Genomic DNA, 20,335 nt, shown 5'->3' with positions numbered 1-20,335 from the left:
CAATCAAGTCTCCCCTCACTCTTCTAAACTCCAGTGAAAACAAGCTCAGTCTGTTTAACCTTTCCTCATAAAACAACCTGCTCATACCAGGTATCAATCTAATAAACCTCATCTGAACCGCCTCCAACGCAATTACATCCTTCCTTAAATAAGGAGACCAAAACTGTACATAGTATTTGAGAAAAAAACAAGAAATGCTGGAAAGATTCAGCAGATCTGGCAGCATCTGTGGAGAGAGAAGCAGAGTTAACGTTTCAGGTCAGTGACCCTTCATCAGAACTATCCAAGGCCCCAAACACTCCTTTCAGGTGAAGCAGCAATTTACTTGTACATCTTTCAATTTAGTATACTGTATTCGCTGCTCGTAATGTGGCCTCCTCTACATTGGGGAGACCAAACGCAGATTGAGTGACTGCTTTGCAGAACACCTCTGCTCAGTCCGAATGCATGACCCCGAGCTTCCGGTTACTGGCCATTTCAACACATCCTCCTGCTCTCATGCCCTCATCTCTGTCCTGGGATTGCTGCAGTGTTCCAGTGAACATCAACGCAAGCTCGAGGAAAAGCCTCTCATTTACCGATTAGGCACGCTACAGCCTGCTGGACTGAACATTGAGTTCAATCATTTCAGAGCATGATGGGCCCCCCTATTTATTTTTATTTTTCACTTTTTTTTTTAATTCTTAATTTTTTATTTTATTTTAGTTTGTTTAGTTTGTTTCTACAGTGCCGACCCACTTTTTTTTCATGTTTGTGCTTTGGGCCAGGGCTGTCCATTAACACCCTCTCTGCACTAACGCTTTGTCTTTCACCACACCATTAACATACCGTTTGCCTTTGCTCCATGACCTTCTGGTCAGTTATTCTCTGTGACCATGTCCTATCAACACCTTTTCTGTTATCTCTTGCCCCACCCCCGCTTTATTTGCTTAAAACCGATTACATTTTTAATATTTGCCAGCTCTGATGAAGGGTCACTGACCTGAAATGTTAACTCTGCTTCTCTCCCCACAGATACTGCCAGAGCGGCTGAGCATTTCCAACATTTCTTGCTTTTATTTCAGATTTCCAGCATCTGCAGTATTTTGCTTTTAGCATAGTATTCGAGATGTGGTCTCACCAATGCCCTGTATAACTGAAGCATAACAACCTTACTTTTATTTTCATTTCCTCTCATAATAAAGGATAGCATTCCATTAGCCGCCTTTATTACTTGCTGTACCTGCATACTAACTTTTTTGTAACTCATGCACTAGAACACCTAGATCCCTCTGCACTTCGGAATTCTGCAGTCGTTTTCCATTTAAGTAATACTCTGCTTTTTTATCCTTCCTATCAAAGTGAACAACTTCACATTTTCCCACATTATACTCCATCTGCCAGATTTTTGCCCACTCGCTCAACCTATCTCTTTCGGTCTGCAACCTCCTTATGTCCTTTACACAACATACTTTCTTACCTATATTTGTGTCACCTGCAAATTTAGCTGTATTGCCATCGCTCCCCTCATCTAAGTCATTGTTATAAATTGTAAAAAGTTGAAGCCCCAACACAGACCTCTGTGGGACTCCATTCGTCACATCTTGCCAATCAGAAAAAAATCCATTTATGCAGACTGTCAGTTTTCTGCCAGCCAGCCAATCTTCTTTCCATGCTAATATGTTATCCCTGTCACCATGAGCTCCTACTTTGCGCAATAACCTTTTATGTGGCACCTTGTCAAATGCCTTCTAGAAATCCAAGTACAGTATGTCAATGGGCTCCCCTTTATCCACAGCACATTTCACTCCTCCAAAGAACTCCAACAAATTGATTTCCCTTTCATAAAACCATGCTGACTATTCCCGATTACCTTGAGCTTTTCTAAGTGCCCAGCTACAACCTCCTTAATGATCGATTCTAACACCTTCCCCACGACAGATATCAAGCTAACTGGCCTATAGTTACCTGTTCCCCCGCTTCCACTAGAGTTCAGCTCTTTTGTCCATGTTTGGACCAAGGCTGTAATGAGGTCAGAAGCTGGGTAGTCCTGGCGGAACTCAAACTGAGCGTCAATGAGTAGGTTATTGCTGAGCAAGTGCCGCTTGTTAGCACTGTCGATGACCCCTTCCATCAAAAGTAAAAGTCCACAAACTTTCAACATGTCACTGAGCATGTGTCCCAAGTGAAAGTAATGCGTGCCAGAGCGTAGAAATCAAGACATTCCCTAAGTAACTTTTACCATTTTAAAATGAGTTCACATAACTCAAACCTTTAAACTTGTGTTTTAAAATAACCTAGCTGCTAGGTTATTTCAAAACACAAGATTAAAGGCTTGGAGCAGGGGTATCCAACAGTTGGCGGGCCATAGGGGGCCAGTGAGACAATTTCGGAAAGATAAAGGCATTAAAAATATATCTTACTGTTCACCAAAACAGCAACAAATGTGCATTTTTTGAAGAAGTTTTAAATAAGAAGACTAATTTATTGAATTGCTTTCTCTTGGACACTGTATGGAATACAAATCTTACAGATAGTGACTAAACATTTTGTAATTGAATGATACATACAGTAACAGTCATGCAACATTTTGTAGAAAAGTTTTTGTTCATAATTATCTTGTCAGAGCTGAATCGGAATTGACCGTAATAGACTGAGATATAGACATAAGTGAACTGAAGAGAATCGTTTTATTGGAGGAACTGAAGGGTACTCTTTATTTGTAATTGTGTTTATCTATTTTTGTCACTAGCTTTGGTGACAACAGCTTTCTGTTGTTTCTGTATTTTAGAATCCAGGACCTAACTTCGCAGTCTGTTAAGATGCATTAACTAGTCTTGGTTACCTACTGTTAATCTCTCTGTCCCTTCCTGGCCCACTTGGCTTTTCTGTTTTACATGAATCTTCTGAAGTACTATCTGCTTCACCCTTTAAAATTCTCCTGATATGGAGATCACTGCCCTTTTGTTGGCGGCCCCGACTTCAGACACATATTACAAGCAAATAAAGTAGTTGCACAAACATTGGCCATCACGGGTTAAATTGTCTTGTGACAACAGCAGTGTGAGAAATGGTCCATCTTCCTAGTGCTGATTTTTCTATTCCTCACCTCAATGACCACAATAACAACCCTCTCCTTATGTTTCATGGTTTGCTGGATGAATTTGCACTCCTGGAAGTGTGAATCCACAGAAGTTATCCGATAAGATCCATCTACCACCCTGTGACATGGTGTAGCTAGCTCTATTCTGTCAACAAAAGTAATTCACATTGGCATTGCATACTATTTTTCTTGTTAGCTAGTTAATACAGTTGTGCTGCTCTCCATTGATGTTTGTATGCTTAGCTACTTTATTTATAGGGAGAACTGTGTTTTAAATCGGACTGTGTTTTGATGGCATTGGGTTGGCTAGACACTTTATATACAGCTTAGTTTCCCCCATGTCCGTGGCTGAGCCAATAATTTTGTCAAATGTCCATGGTGCAACATGTCGGTGCCTATCCCTGGACTCCAGGCAGGTGGGGTCAGCAGCACAGCACTTCAACAACACAGCAGCACAGCACTTCAACAACACAGCAGCAGCAAAGGCAAAGCTGCATCAAAGGCAAAACAGCAGCAAAGCCAGTAAGTGAAACAGCAGTTTTAGCAGTGCTGGCAGTGCTTTAAAGATGGCACCAGCACCTGCATCGTCTCCGTTGATGATGCCATAGGTGTCTCACCGCCTGCCCGTCCCGTAATTGGACGGGCCCCACGCCTCCATTATGATAACTGGCTGCCCGCCACTTGTTCATAGTGGACTGACCACACACATGACGGGCAGCGAGGGCATCCACCTCAATTGCTTTGAATTATGGTGACTGTTATCTAGGTAAACACGGCAGCCCAATTTGCAAACAGCAAGCAAGAAATTGGGCTTGTTAGCAACCGAATGTTTTGGGTGCTATGAGTGCCCTTACAGCTCCAAAATGGTGTCCACGGCATGTGCACACTTTTGGGGCAAATTGTACCATACATCATATTGCTGCAGTTGTTAATGCATGTGCCGTGGACATCTGCCAGAAGTTTGCAGAACAAGCAGATCATGATGTCAATTAGTGTGCAATGCTGATTTGATGTCTGTGATGCCATTTTGGAATGCAAAGCTCCAGTTAATGCCCTTTCTTAATCTCACACAGCTGAGTACGTGATCAGTGGCAGGAAGGACACCCTACCAGCGCTATTTAATGGGATCAACTACTTCGTTATTGATTCATTTCTTACGGCTGTTGCTACGATTCTACAAGTGTTTGGTCATTTCTATAGTTATTTCAAGTTGGGGAAATCTATAGGGAGTAGGGTGACAAGTGCTAAAGGACTTTTTGCTGACTTTAAGATTCTGCACAAAGCAGTTGCTCCCAGACATGGGTGCACTAGTAGGTATTCCCCTTGAAGTGACTGGGAGAATGAACAGAGGCCACACAGAGCAGGACAAGCTGCTGGAAGAGGGAGGAGGGGGAGAAGGGTTCTCAGCAGGAGGTCATATCTGTTCAGGGTGTTCAGGAAGCAATTCTTCTACTTGAACCTCAGCAACGAACATTGTGTGACATATCAGCACTTCAGTAAGTATGTCCGTAATAAAATCTTCTACCTGCTGCAGCCATAACTCCCACCTCAGAGCAGGACAAGAATGCCATAGCCAGTGGCTGTGAAGATGACAGTGCCAATGCGCTTGAATGCATCTGGGTCAGTTCAGGCTGGAGCTGGAGATATGTGTAACATCTCACAGTTTGCTGTCTATTGTTGCCTAAAGGAGACCGAGGCTGTCTATTCAATGAGAGCTCACTACATTTCATTCTCGCTTATCAAACACAAGTAGGCGGAGGGAGCATCTAGTTTGGCTAGGACTGCAGGCGTCATCATGGTGCAGGGCGCCACTGACTACATACATCAGGTTTACAGGTGTCACTTTGCCCTATACTGGAACTGAAAGAGATTCAACTTCCTCACCATCCAGCCACTGTGTGACCATAGACAGTGCATGATCCTGGTCCATGCCAGATATCCTGGCAACGGTCATAATACTTTCATTCTGATGCAGTCCACTATGCCAGCTACATTTGAGTCACCAAGGCAAACCAAAAGCAAGACAAGGGTCATTCACTACTGACATCGCTGATGAATCCGATGAGCAACCCATGCACACACGAGCAGCATGCATACATACAGTGAGAGCTATGCCGCCACACCGTATATAGTAGAGCAGACCACTGACATGGTGAAACGCTTCCACTGCCTGGACCACAATGGAGGAGCCCTGCAGTGGGTGTCAAGACTCATTGTGTCTGTTGCATACAGCACAACCTTACCATTATGAGGGGACAGTTTTTGCCACTAGCTATATGGCAAGCAGCTTAGGAACAGGAGCATGAGGAGGAAGAGAAGGAAGAAGAGGAACAGGAAGATGAAGGGAGGAGGCATCCCCTTTCTGTCCAGGTTGTCTGTGAAGAACTCATCCAAGTTCACAACCAGTAAGCGCAACCCCAATTCGCACACCTTGCCTTCTCTCTGTCACTGACCGTCACAGCATCTGCTTGGCCATAGTGCAACAATAATGGCCACCACAAAATAAAGATTCCATATTGCATAAAAACTTAAACTAATCACCGTTGTGTATTTACTTAGTGCCTGTTTTCTATGTACATTTTGCCTGTCCTTGTGCTCCTATGCAGTGCTACCCCGGTGGCTGCTGCATGGTTGTTGGAATGAATAACAAAAAGTCAGCATGCAGGTAAAGCAGTATTAGGAAGGTAATTAGAATGCTGGCATCTACTGCAAGGTAGATGGAGTATAAAAGTAGGGAAGTCTTGCTACAACTGTACAGGGTATTGGTGAGACTGCACCTAGTGTAATGTGTACAGTTTTGGTCTCCTTACTTAAGGAGGGATACCCTTGCATTGGAAGCAATTCAGAGAAGGTTTACTAGGCTGATTCCTGGGATGAAGGGGTTGTCTTATGAGGAAAGGTTGAGCAGGTTGGGCCTATGTTCACTGGAGTTTAGAAAAATTAGAGGTGATGTTATTGAAACCTTATATAAGATTCTGAGGGGGCCTGACAGGGTAGATGCTGAGAGAATATTTCCTCCTGTGAGGGAATTTAGAACTAGGGCGCACAGTTTAAAAATAAGGGGTCTTCCATTCAAGATGGAGAAGAGGAGGAATTTCTTCTCTGAGGATCGTTTATTTTTGGAATTCTCTTCCCCAGAGAGCAGTGGAGGCTGGGTCATTGAACATATTCAAGGCTGAGTTAGACAGATTTTTGAGCTACAAGGGAGTCGAGGGTTATGGGGTCAGGCAGGAAAGGGGAGTTAAGGCCACAATCAGATCATCCATGATCCCATTGAATGGTGGAGCAGGCTCGAGGGGCCGAAGGGCCTACGCTTGCTCCCATTTCTTATGTAAGGCTGCTGACCTTCAGTGGAGGAGACTGCAGATGGCCTTGGAGGATGACCCTACTCGGCCTGGCTGCAGACTGCACCATCTTGGCATGTGTGGTAGCAACCTGAGTTGGCTGGCTGAATGGCAACAACAGAGGCGCTAGCAAAGTGGCAGGGGTGGGAGGACGAATGCGGTCTTCCTGAAAGAGGACAGCAGGCTCTTGCTCCATGGAGCTACTGCCACTCCCCCAGGGCAGTGCCTCAGTAATCTATTGGAGGACAGACTGCTGAACTGCTGTGATACCCCACAAGCCCCTTTGCACATTATAATCCACAGATTACAGCATGATGGCAGCAGTTTGAGCTTGCATGACAAACAAGCTGACCAAGCATGACAGTAGTCTTCACTCCCACTGCAACATGCAAACACTGGGTGGCTACTGTTTGTGTTGAAATGGAAGCTACTACATTGGTCATCAGATGTTGCATCATGGTTGGGTCCACAAATGTGATGAAGTTGGTCACCGCTTCTATGCTGGAAGGAATGGACTCCAAGTTCTGCGCAAAGCCTTGTGCCAAGTTGGTGCTGGACTCCTCCATGCTCATTGACATTGACTGCAAGCTTTCTGACAGGCTTCCACATGCACCAGGCATTGTGCACATCCATCAGCATTCATCTGTAACCTGCCGCATCAAGTGCTCATCTGAATCTTCTGCAGCGGAACCCATCTGCGACCTCACTTTCCAGCAAGCGGGCACCCGAGCTATTCTTGGTCCCCGTCCTTGTAATATTACTTGTCCCTTTGGTATGTGAAATATTGTAAGATTCACAGGACTACAAGTAATATCCTAGGAATACGTGGGTTTTTATTATAACTTAAACCAGAACATCCACACACACAGCTAGTACAGGAGCACATCTACACACATTTTACTGTTTCGGGCTACACCCACAACTTTCTGGTCATGTGTGACATGACATCACTTCCTCCGGTGACCTTCACTTGCAGCCTCTTAAAGTAACCCCACAACAGCCCGGGCTGCTGTCACTGGTGCTCAGTGTTTCACCACATGCAGATCCTGCCTCTAATATATTCACTAAGATATGCACAGTGTCAGTATCTGAGTCAGGATCATGTGTGAAATGAAGTGACAGTGCCTTGTCTTCATCATCACTTTCTTTTTGGTCTTCCTCCACTGCTCTCCACCGGTGTCTGATACAGACACAGTGGGGCCAGTCTGCTCTTCCCCCGGGTCTGTGATACAGATACAATGGGACCAGACAGCTCTTTCCTGGGGTCTGTGCTACAGACACAGTGGGGTCAGTCTGCTCTCTCCCTGGGTCAGTGATACAGTGGGACCAGACTGCTCTCTCCTGGGGTCTGTGCTACAGACATGGTGGGACCGGACTGCTCTCCCCCGAGGTCTGTGCTACAGACACGATGTGACCAGACTGCTCTTCCCCAGGCTCTGTGCTACAGACATGGTGGGACCAACCCACTCTCCCCCAGGGTCTGTGCTACAGACACGGTGGGGTCAGTCTGCTCTCTCCCAGGGACTGTGATACAGACACAGTGGGGTCAGTCTGCTCTCTCCTGGGGTATTGAACCTCTTGGTTATCTGAAAGGAAAAGGGCACAGGATAAGGTTGTGGGGTGGTGGGGGGCGAAGGGGTTGTAAAAGATGCATGCTTACACCAGCTTGTAAATCAGAACAGAGTGGGGGAATGAGAGGGGAAGTGGGATGTGAGAAGGAGGATTAGATATGAGGATACCATCCCCTTTGATGGTTTCAGCTCTGCTGCCAGCCATGGCCTGAACAATGAGAGTTCCAATAATGGCCAGCATCATATCTGCCAAGGGGGTTCGGATAAGCAGGCACACCTGCCCCTCTCCATTAACGTCTGGTGCCTCCGGTTGTGTGCCACCTTGTCCTGAAAGAGAGAGAGAGAAGTGTGAGGATAAGACACCAGAACTGGATGAGATGCATCCAAGAATACTGAGGGAAGTGAGAGTGGAAATTGCAGACGCACTGGCCATAATTTTTCAGTCTTTCTCAGACTCGGGGGTGCTGCCAGAGGACTGGAGAATTGCAAAAGTTATACCCTTGTTCAAGAAAGGGTGTAAAGATAAGCCCAGCAACTACAGTCCAGCCCGTTTAACTTCGGTGGTGGGGAAACTTCCAGAAAGATTGGTTCGGGACAAAATGTAGGTTCACAAATGAAAGCCAGCATGGATTTCTTAAGGGAAAATCATATACAACTAACTTGCTGGAGTTTTTTGAAGAGGTAACATAGAGAGTTGATGAGGGCAATGCAGTTGATGTGGTGTACCAGGACTTTCTAAAGGTGTTTGATACAGTGCCACACAACAGACTTGTGAACAAAGTTATAGCTCATGGAATAAATGGGACAGCAGCAACATGGATACAGAATTGGCTGAGTGACAGCAAACAAACAGGAGTAGCTAATGGATGTTTTTCAGGCTGGAGGAAGGTTTGCAGTAGAATTCCCAGGGGTCAGTGTTGGGACCCTTGCTTTTCCTGATATATATTAATGGCCTAGACCTTGATATACAGGGCACAATTTCAAAGTTTGCAGATGATACAAAACTTGGAAGCATTGTGAGCTGTGAGGAAGATAGTATAGAACTGCAAAAGGACATAGACAAGTTGGTGGAATGGACAGACAGGTGGCAACTGAAGTTCAATGCAGAGAAATGTGAAGTGATACATTTTGCTAGGAAGAACATGGAGAGACAATATAAAATAAAGTGTACAATTCTAAAGGGGGTGCAGGAGCAGAGGGACCTGGGTGTATATGTGCATAAGTCATTGAAGGTGGCAGGACAGGTTGACAGCGCGGTTAACAAAGTGTACAGTATCCTGGGCTTTATTAATAGGGGCATAGAGTACAAGAGGTTATGTTACAAGGTTATGTTGAGCTTGTATAAAACACTAGCTCAGCTTCAGCTGGAGTATTGCATCCAGTTCTGGGTGCCACACTTTAGGAAGGATGTGAAAGATTGGAGAGGGTGCAGGAAAGATTCATGAGAATGGTTCCAGTGATGAGGAACTTCAGTTATGAAGCTAAATTGGAGAAGTTGGGACTGTTTTCCTTGGAGAAGTTGGGACTGTTTTCCTTGGAGAAGAGAAGGGTGAGAGGAGATTTGATAGTGGTATTCAAAATCGTGAGTGGTCTGGACAGAGTAAATAAGGAAAAACTGTTCCCACTCGTGAAAGGATTGAGAACGCGAGGGCACAGATTTAAAGCAATTGGTAAAAGAAGCAAAAGCGACGTGAGGAAAAACCTTTTCATGCAGTGAGTGGTTAAGGTCTGGACAGCGCTGCCTGAGTGTGTGGTGGAGGCAGGTTCAACTGAAGCATTCAAAAGGGAATTAGACTGTTATATGAAAAGGAAGAATATGCAGGGTTCGGAACATAGGAACATAGCAGCAGGAGTAGGCCATTCAGCCCATCGAGCCTGCTCCACCATTCAAATGATCATGGCTGATCATCCACTTCAATGCCTTTTTCCCACACTATTCTCATATCCCCTTATGTTATTTGTATTTAGAAATGGGGAGATGGCGGGGGAATGGCACTGGGTGAATTGCTCATTAGGAAAGCTGGTGCAGACACAATGGGCCGAATGGCCTCCTTCTGCCCTGTAACAATTCTGTGATTCTGTGTCAGTGAGTGTCATCCATCTGTTTGGGTGATGTGCCTGTCGTGATTAAATAGCTGGGAGTGTGTGCAAGCTGTGAGATGTGGGTATGAGACTTGCAGCAATGCTAAGGGTGTGAGCTCGAGGTGATGCATATGAATATTAGGTATGTGTCCTAATTGTGATTATTGATAGGTGAGTGATGGGGATGTGATGATTTGAACAGTGTCTGAGGCTAGTGGTCCAGTTAGTAGGATATGACAGTTGAAGATACATTTACCACCTTGACCGTTCATGTGAGGTCACTGAACTTCTTGCAGCATTGCATCCAGGTCCTTGGGCCTTGATTCCTGGCATTGACCTCCACAGCTATCTGGTCCCACTGCCTTTTGAGTGTGTGTTTGGAAAGCACCCTGGCCCCCTTTGGAAACATGACATCGCATCTGCTCCACCCAAGGCCTCCAGTGCAGTGCCCGAAACCCTTGGAGCCCGTGCTGTCCCATGTTGTGTCATTCTTCTCTGTTTCCCAGGTGCAATTCACTTCCTGCATGATGGCCAGTGCCTGCTCCAGCCACAATACACCTCCTCTTTAAGAGGTACAGGCTAGCTTTAAATGGCGCTAGGAATTACGAGGGCTGCAATTTGCATTGCTTCAAATAATTATCAATAATAAAATTGATTAAAGTACTAATGAGAGCATACTGCTTACTACTTTAATTTAGGTTGTACTTAAAGAGAGCATAAGCAGGTATGAAAAAAGTAAATGGCATTTACTAATCAAGCCCATTCTCTCCATCGGACATGTACCTTTTGCCTTATCATGGAGCTATGGTCAAGAAGGCGACAAACAACAGCTGAATGTCTGTGAACTTTCTTTCTCACCCCCATTAACATTTTGGAGTAACTCTCTGACCTTTACAGCCCAGCTTATTTGCATTCCACAAGTACTCAGCTTTGGACCAGTACTTGAGCACATGATCTTAGCTGACACTTCATACAGTCCAAAGTAATATTGTATCCCTGGGGATATCAGCTAATAATCTCCTTTCGATGATAGAAGTCCAACGAAATGGAAATTACGCTCACTCATCCGACCTTTTCCTGGGTCAGGGGTGTGTTGCAGATACATGAGCTCCTAGTAGAATTCCCATGACTAGGAAGGAACCTGCCATCTCTGGTCACAAAACCCCAGCAGTGGTGTACCAGGACCACCACTGCATCACTACTAGAGGAGGCTCGACAGTCAAAGAGGCAGAAGCACCCCAAAGACTGATGGAGCTGCAGCCTTGTAGGTCTCAGCAGATAGCAAGGCATTGGTAGAGGGTAGGGAAGTCCAGTTAGAGGTAATAGGCCTCACCACTCAAATGTTACTTCATTTGTTACTATAATCCTGGTTGAAGATCACAGAGGGAATTCAATATGTCATCTCCTGAAAGACATGAAACTGAGACCACATCTACCTAACCCAGTGGCACTATATTCAAAGAACAGAGGGACATTTTCCTGATGTTGTAGCTGACAGTCTTATCTCAACCAACATCACTAACAACTGATTAACTGATCATTCATCTCATTTGCTTTGTGGGATCTTACTGTGAACAAATTGGGTGCTGCATTTGTTTACATAGTAACAGTGACCACATAACAGCAAATTACATTTATATAACACTTTTAATGTAGTAAAACATCCCAAAATGCTTCACAGGAGTATTATTAAACAACTTTGACACTGAGCCACATAAGAAGATACTAGGACAGATGACAAAGTGGTAGGTTTTAAGGACACCTTAGAGGAGAGAGAGGTAGAAAGGCAAAGGGGTTTAGGAGTAATTTTTCCTGAGGACCTAATAAAATAACATACAATTATGAGCTTTTCCTTCTTTTGCACTTAGTATCCATTACTGCCAACTTCAGGTCACATACAAAAAATTGTTTCTGTATTTGTGCTAACCTCGCCAAATAATATTAGTCCTCATTTGAATCCCATATTACAGAGGTTTTCTGTTGCCTTTTGTTATGAACGAAACCACTGGATCAATGAAAATTAAGCCTGAATTTGAGGACGGGTTTGTGGTTTCCAATCCTTTAAATTAAATGAGGCTATTCAGTCTTGTTTGACCTCAGATCCAAACACCAGACAGACATTGGCGTTGGATTCAAACTCCAGTCCCAGGTGTTTTGAAATACATGATAATGCCCTGCTCCTAAACCACAGCTCTTCAAATTAGAATTGCACCCATGAGGTTCTTAAATAATTAGCAACGTTCTTAGCCTGTTAGGCTCTACTGTCAGTATTGAGTATAGCAGCAGTAATTTATTTTTAAGGTTGAAACAGTTTCAAGGCCAATACCTTTTCCCTGTTCTAACTGCGGGTAATGAAGGTGCAGTACACCAGACATCCTGGGAAGCACTGCAGCTCCTGGATTTCCTAGATGTCGGGTGCCGGGCCAGGAAAGTTGGGAGCAATTCAGACCTTAAAGCTTTAAAGCATTAAAGATACCGGTGCAGGCAAATCATCTGAGAAAGGCAGATATTAGCGGGGTTGCGGGAGGAGGTTTACAAGAAATGGACTCGGATTTCTCTCCAGGCACCTTTGGATGACTTGAGGTAAATTTTTCATTTATCTGGTGCCAGAGCTTTGAGGTGTACTTCAGTGGTCTTTACATTAAAGATGCTATCCACAATGAATGATTTTGTGCTGCTGTGTCATGACTGGGATGACAGATTCAACCCAAGCACGAATCTGAGCATGCCAGCAGTCTGCTTTGTAGGGAACTGGTAAGAGGCGGACCAAGGTACCAAGCAATAGGTGGAAGAGCAGGTGAAATAAGTATCAGTATGAAGAACAATGCTACTTGACTGTGAATCTTCAAGTTTGAGCAGACTAGGCCTATATTACCTAGAATTTAGAAGAATGAGAGGTGATCTCATTGAAAAATACAGGGAATGAAATTGGTCTACGCCAGCACACAAAACAGGCTCATAGCAAATCAGCAGCCGATTTTTCATTGCGTCCGATCTTCTTCGCACTGAAGTTCACAGAATGATAGTTCAAACTCTTTTTGGAGACTCATTTCCTAGTTTCACTGATGCTTTTTCTTGGATTAAAATTAAACATCTTGGCAATATTTTCCAAGTCAATGGAACATTAAAACTGGCACAGTGCATAACAGGCTGCTGATTCACTAAGAGTCTGTTTTGCACTACTGACACAGACCAATTTCACCTCAATAAAATTCTCAAGGGGTTTGGCAGGGTAGATGCAGGGAGAATATTGCCTCTGGCTGGAGAGTCTAGAACTAGGGAACAATGAATCAAAATAAAGGGTTGACCATTTAGGACTGAGATGAAGAGAAACTTCTTCAGTCAAAGGGTTATGAACCTTTGGAATTCTCTATTCCTGAGAGCTGTGGATGCTCAGTCATTGAGTGTATTCAAGCCAGAGATTGATAGATATTTGAGTACGAAGGGAATCAACAGATATGGGGATAGTGCGAGAAGTTAGATCAGCCATAACTGAACGGCAGAGCATCTCCAGGAGCTGAATGGCCTACTCCTGCTCTTATTTCTTATACTCGTATTGTAGGTAGCATGGAGCAAATGTACAGTCAGGCAAAGGGATTGAATCATACTTTGTGGTGAGGAAACAGTTCTGAACACAACCTCCATCACTGAGTGTAAATGCTAGCGACAACCTATAGCAAGTACAGAAACAGCAAAAGTCCTTTATTCAAAAAGTCAAAAATAAATTTATATCTTGACAATACCAGCCTGTCCCTTAGACCTGATAGCAATGAAATGGCAGCTCAGGAAACGTTAGCATCAGGTTTCTATGAAGAGAGTTTGCCTCCCAACAAAAACAACTTGCTTTAGTATAGCTTCTTTAATGTAATAAAATATCCCAAGGCACCTCACAGGGCATTATAAAACAAACTTTGATACCGAGCCACATAAAAAGATACTGGGGGAGACCACCAAAAGCTTGGTCAAAGAAGTAGATTTTAAGAGTGCCTTAAAGGAGGAAAGAGGTAAAGGGTTGGAGACGTTTAGGGAGGGATTTCCAAAGCTTAGTTAGGGCCTAGACAGCTGAAGGCACAACCACCAATGGTGCAGCGATTAAAATCAGGGATGCTCAAGCGTCTAGAATTAGAGGAGTGAAAATATCTTGGAGGGTTGTGGGGCTGGAGGAGATTCAGAGATAGGAGGGGAGAGCAGGGATAGGCACCAACATGTTGCACCACGGACATTTAACAAAATTATTGACTCTGACACGGGGCAATTAATCTGTATATAAAGTGTCTTCTTTTGGGCCTCCTTATCTTGAGAGACAATGGATACGCGCCTGGAGGTGGTCAGTGGTTTGTGAACCAGCGCCTGGAGTGGCTATAAAGGCCAATTCTGGAGTGACAGGCTCTTCCACAGGTGCTGCAGAGAAATTTGTTTGTCGGGGCTGTTGCACAGTTGGCTCTCCCCTTGCGCCTCTGTCTTTTTTCCTGCCAACTACTAAGTCTCTTCGACTCGCCACATTTTAGCCCTGTCTTTATGGCTCCCCGCCAGCTCTGGCGAACGCTGGCAACTGACTCCCACAACTTGTGATCAATGTCACAGGATTTCATGTTGCATTTGCACATGTCTTTAAAGCGGAGACATGGGTCTGATACCAGTGACGAGCTCGCTGTACAATGTGTCTTTGGGGATCCTGCCATCTTCCATGCGGCTCACATGGCCAAGTGTATAGTATAAAGTGTATAGTCAATCAAATGCCATCAAAACACAATCCGATTTAAAACACATTTCTCCCTATTTAGTGAGATACCTGGCATTGCTTTTGCTTGCACAAGTAGTCAATGTTTGCCCGCACACTTTATGTAGCGATGCAGAGAATTTGGATAGATATCCATCTGTCAGGAATGATCATGATCTCTTTCTCTCCCCCCTCCCTCCCTCCCTCTCTGTGTTCATTCCTCTCCCCTCTCTGTGTCCATCTCTCTCCTCTGTGTGTCCATCCCTCTCCTCTGTGTGTGCCCATCCCTCTCCTCTGTGTGTGCCCATCCCTCTCCTCTGTGTGTGCCCATCCCTCTCCCTCTCTGTGTTCATCTCTCTCACCCCCTCTCTCTACCCCCGTGTCCATCCCTCTCTCTCTTCCCCCCCCTGTGTCCCTCTCTTCCCCCCTCTATTTCTCTCCTCTCTGTGTCTATCTCCCTCCTCTCTCTCTCCACCCTCTCTGTGTCTATCTCTCTGTTCCTCCCTCTCTCTCCCTCTGCTTCCTGGGTCAGAGCTTGGTTAAAGGGCTGCCTAACTCTTTGTGTTCCCTCAACACCGTGCCGCACTTCTGGCTGTGTGCTGGCCCGCTTCCTGCTCTTCTCTTGGCCTCACCCTCTCCCCCGTAGCAGGCATTCCCGCTCACTCCCTCGACTGTGCGGAAACAGCAGGGGCAGCTGATCCCAATGCGCCTGCGCCGCGAACCGCCAATCAGCGCTCACCCTGCCCGGGCAGCCCACTGCCAGTCACAGACACAGCAATCACAGATAGGTGGTCGACATCTGTCAGACGCAAGTCCCGCCTACCCCCTCCGCCTGATGTACACTTTAATATGACAGCCATCAATCAAGGCTGCGTTTGCTGACAACATTACCACTATGTGGCGCTGCAGTGGCACATGCGCAAACGTCACAGTCCGCGACTTCGGGCAGCTGCCAGGACTAAAGATGGCGCTGCTCAAATAATCACACGAAGGCAACCTAACCTAAATACATGGCAGCACACAATAGCGGGTGGGAGAGAGCAACCAAGCGGGCCGGGGATGGCGCGGGGGGGGGGGGGGCCGAGGCGAGTTGGGCAAGGGGGGGATGCGGAGCGGGCTGGAAAGACCGGAGCGGCCGGAGAGAGCAGCGAGGGGGGGGGGAGCGGAGCAGGCCGGGGAGGCAGGGGAGCGGAGCGAGCCGGGGAGGGGGTGAGCGAGCGGGGACATGGTGGGGGGAGCGTAACAGGCCGGGGACGGGGGCGAGCAAGCGGGCCAGGGGAGGGGGGAGCGGAGCGGCCGGAAAGAGCAGAGCGGCCGGAGAGAGCAGCGAGGGGGGGTGAGCGGAGCAGGCCAAGGAGGCGGGGGAGCGGAGCAGGCCGGGGAGGCAGGGGAGCGGAGCGGGCCGGGGAGGGGGTGAGCGAGCGGGGACATGGTGGGGGGAGCAGAACTGGCCGGGGACGGGGGCGAGCAAGCGGGCCAGGGGCAGGGGGAGCGGAGCGGCCGGAAAGAGCAGAGCAGCCGGAGAGAGCAGCGAGGGGGGGTGAGCGGAGCAGGCCGAGGAGGCGGGGGAGCGGAGCAGGCCGGGGAGGCGGGGGAGCGGAGCGGGCCGGGGAGGCGGGGGAGCGAGCGGGGACGGGGCGGGTGGGGGGGGGAGCGGAACAAGCCAGGGACGGGGGCGAGCAAGCGGGCCAGGGGCGGGGGGAGCGGAGCGGCCGGAAAGAGCAGAGCAACCAGAGGGAGCAGGGAGGGGGGAGCGGAGCTTGACACATGGGTGAATACCCGTTGGTGTTGCATTGCTGTACGCGTAAAGCGCAGGCGCAGAGGCCGACCAGACGCGTTGCCTGAAGATGCACATGTCACGCGATGACGTCATCAGCACATGCGCTAACTAGTCTTGGCAAGTCGGAACACAGCGCACATGAAGAGAGCAGGAGCCCGTCTGCACATGTGTGCACCTTGGCGCAGCACTGATGATGTCAGTGGCCGGCTGCGTTGTCAGCAATCACTTTGATCAATCAAAGCCGAGCCACGGGCAGCCTCTGTCAGTCACAGAGAGTTGTGGGCTGGATGGAAACCATGGACCTCAAAATTTTTACCATGGACACATTGCCAACCCTGGGGGAGAGGCCAAGGAGGGAATTGAAAACAAAGATGAGAATTTTAAAATCAGGCATTGCTTAACCAGGAGCCAATGTAGATTAGCGAGCACAGAGGTGATGGGTGAATGGGACTTGGTACAAGTAAGGATATGGGCAGCAGAGTTTTGGATGTCGTCAAGTTTATGGAGGGTAGAATGTGGGAGGCCAGCCAGGAGTACGTTGGAGTAGTCAAGTCTGGAGGGAACAAATGCAAGAATGAGGGTTTCAGCAGCAGATGAGCTGAGGCAGGGGCGAAGTTAGGCAATATTACAGAGGTTGAAATAGACAGTCTTCGTGATGGTGCAGATATGTCACTGAAGCTCAACCCAAGGTCATACATGACACCAAGGTTGTGAAGTCTGATTCAGCCTCAGTGAGTTGCCAGATAGTGGGATGGAGTTGGTCGCTGGTGAATACAGTTTGTAGCAGGGACTGACGACAATGGCTTCAGTCTTCCCAATATTTAATTGAAGGAAATTTCTGCTCATCCAGTGCTGATGACAGAGAACCAGTCCAATAATTTAGAAACAGTGGAGAGGTCGAGGGAGATGGTGGTGAGGTAGAGCTGGATGTCATCAGCGTACATGTGAAAACTGATGCTGTGTTTTCAGATGATGTTGCCAATGGGCAGCATATAGATGAGAAATAGAAGGAGGCCTATTAGAGGAAATCTGCATGCACAGTCCTCTGACAGTCACTTGCATGAAATTTACTTTGCAGCACCTTCTTTAAGGAAAATCAGATGCAGTCGTCAGAAAAGTCATGAAGGAAGTTTATATGCAATGCTATTCAGGTGCCAAATGGACTCTTTTGTGTTAATTACCCTTGAGACACAGTAATTTATAATTTGTCCTGGGTTGAGGTGTTCCCGAGCATAGAGTGAATTATTTTCCTTCCGAAAGCAGCTTTGTACAGCAATCACTGCATCAAGGTTATATTACACATATGAAAAAGTCTGTCTCAACAGACTATTTAGATTTAAAACATATACATTTGTAGGAAATCGTTAGCATAATTGCAGCATTCCCTTTAATAACACCCTTGTTCTAAGTGTAGGAGGATGATCAAAAAGAATCTAAAGCTCCCTCTGGGCTGGTTTATGCCAGTGTTTAAGCTCCACATGAGCTGTATCCCAACTTACTCCATCTAAACCTACTAATTATATCTTTGTATTCCTTTCTCAGCCAAGTGTTTATCCGCATCATGCTGCTCTGCCATTTACCTCAAATTACGCCATGTGATAGCAAGTTCCACATTATATAGGCGGCACAGTGGCGCAGTGGTTAGCACCACAGCCTCACAGCTCCAGGGACCCGGGTTCGATTCTGGGTACTGCCTGTGTGGAGTTTGCAAGTTCTCCCTGTGTCTGCGTGGGTTTTCGCCGGGTGCTCCGGTTTCCTCCCACATCTAAAAGACTTGCAGGTGATAGGTAAATTGGCTGTTGTAAATTGCCCCTAGTGTAGGTAGGTGGTAGGGAATATGGGATTATGGTAGGGTTAGTATAAATGGGTGGTTGTTGGTCGGCACAGACTCGGTGGGCCGAAGGGCCTGTTTCAGTGCTGTATCTCTAAATAAATAAAATAAAAATAACCACTCGCAAAAGTACTCAACTTGGGACTTTTTTATGTCTGTAAACAAAAGTATCTCAAAGTATAAGTTAAAATAAATAATTAAGAATGTACTTTAATTATTATATACATTCTTGAGAAAGGAAAAAAGATTAATATTAGAAATGCATAACTATATATGCAATTGAACACATCACAGAAGTCACAAAGACATAGATATTGAAAAATATTGAAAAATATTTTTGACTCCTTTTCTAACTAGGTGCAAAGTAATGTTTTCACACATGTCCCTTTATTCATAATCGACACCTAAGTCTCACACACATACCAGAAATGTGAAAACCACTCCATTGTCAACACATCAGGCTCAAATTGCACACCATAGAAAACGTGTGAATTACTAGCCTTTGAAAATGCTCAATTTATAACATCCTGAGATTTAGGCGATGACACTAAAATTGTAGGAAACCTATCTATATATCGTTAAGAAAATTACTTATGTTAATTTCTCTTCATTATTTGGCTCCTCTTCTGTTTATATTCTGTATATTTTTACTTCATTATACTAAAGCCTAAAAGGCGATTAGATAAATATTGATCAGCCTAATTCTGAACTGTTCTATAACTGAATGAGCAAGTATAGATTAGGAGATATTTGAACTGTATTGCTTGGATATTTAGTGCTTACCTGGCACCTGCAACATCAACACCAACCATCAACTGTCCGTTCAACAGCAACACTTCATCTCGGATTTTAATCTTCTCACACTTTGCAGCAGGACTGTACTTCTCAACTTCTGTAACCCAGATATACCCAACATCCAGCACAGGGCCTTTGCTACTTCTCTTTTTCTTTCCAGTCTTCCTGCTCTCTTGGTCACTTGGAGAATCCCAATAGATTGGGACATTCCCAAAACGCACTCCAAGATTATCTTTGTCGCCCTCTGCTCTTGTCAAGTGAGCTGTGCATATTTCAAAATCTTCTCTTTCCTTTTGGTCAAGTTGTACAGCACTTTTTCCCACTCCAAAATTCAAGTGTATGTATTCACAAAGCATCTGAATGGCTGAGTGGCATAGCTGAAATCCTGGAGTTTGCTGTTCTTCATTCAGCCTAATATGGAGCCAGTGTTCTAGGAGAGGGAGATAGAGCTTAGCACTTTCTGCAGTTATTGGCATTGTGGGTCCCCCAACATTTCCACATTATGTAAAATAGCAGCCACTGGATAACATGTTGCTGATACACGGGTTATAAATCTTCAGATAACTGCAGATGCCTTTTTTCCATCACTTAAACTTAACAAAACATGGTTTAGGCTTAAATGACACTAAGGATTAGCATGAAATCTTTTTCAGTGTGTCTTAATGTTCTTTCTTTGATGTTGGTTTAAAAAAATGTTGCACAACAAAATAAATATGTTTTTGTGCCAGAGAACTTGTGCAGGGAGAGGCAGCTCTTCAACTTGGATTGATAAAATAAACTCACTGACATTGGGCAGGGTGTGATTTGGAACATCACAGAAGAAAAAGGCTGGTCATCTTTAGCTCCATCAAGGTCTTCTTCTTAAAAAAGGAAAGAAAAACACAGTTCAGATAATAGTTCAGAATAGTAAACATAATTCAAAAAAATTAAAAAATCATTTTGGTGATAACTTCTTAATCATAAAGAATACACTATTATTTTTGTCAACTTTTTTTTCTATGCAGTTAAGACTCCCTGGACAGGAGAATGCTAATGTAATACCTATTTTCAAAAACAGCTCACCCAAGTAATCTCACATCTGAGCCAGAAGGTTATGGGTTCAAGTCCCACTCCAGAGAACTGAGCACAAA

At 45.5% G+C, this 20,335-nt stretch overlaps 1 protein-coding gene across 7 annotated transcripts in view; it reads right to left on the bottom strand.

Annotated features, from left to right (window-relative positions):
- pdzd2 (PDZ domain containing 2) overlaps positions 1 to 20,335 on the bottom strand; it is a 632,977-nt gene that overhangs the window by 414,406 nt on the left and 198,236 nt on the right. For 5 of the 7 annotated variants that reach the window (XM_068032021.1, XM_068032011.1, XM_068032042.1 and 2 more), the window contains one exon: positions 19,194 to 20,065. In XM_068032021.1, coding sequence (XP_067888122.1) covers positions 19,194 to 19,681 — 488 coding nt within the window. In that variant the 5' untranslated portion in view covers positions 19,682 to 20,065. The remainder of the gene's footprint in view (positions 1 to 19,193; positions 20,066 to 20,335) is intronic. The other 2 variants (XM_068032069.1, XM_068032032.1) reach the window with 2 other exon arrangements.

This window comes from Heterodontus francisci, chromosome 1 (assembly GCF_036365525.1).
Source record: "Heterodontus francisci isolate sHetFra1 chromosome 1, sHetFra1.hap1, whole genome shotgun sequence".
In the NCBI taxonomy this organism is placed as follows: Eukaryota; Metazoa; Chordata; class Chondrichthyes; order Heterodontiformes; family Heterodontidae; genus Heterodontus; species Heterodontus francisci.
Note: the sequence above shows the minus strand (reverse complement) of the source record. Positions and strands in the feature narration are given on the sequence as shown.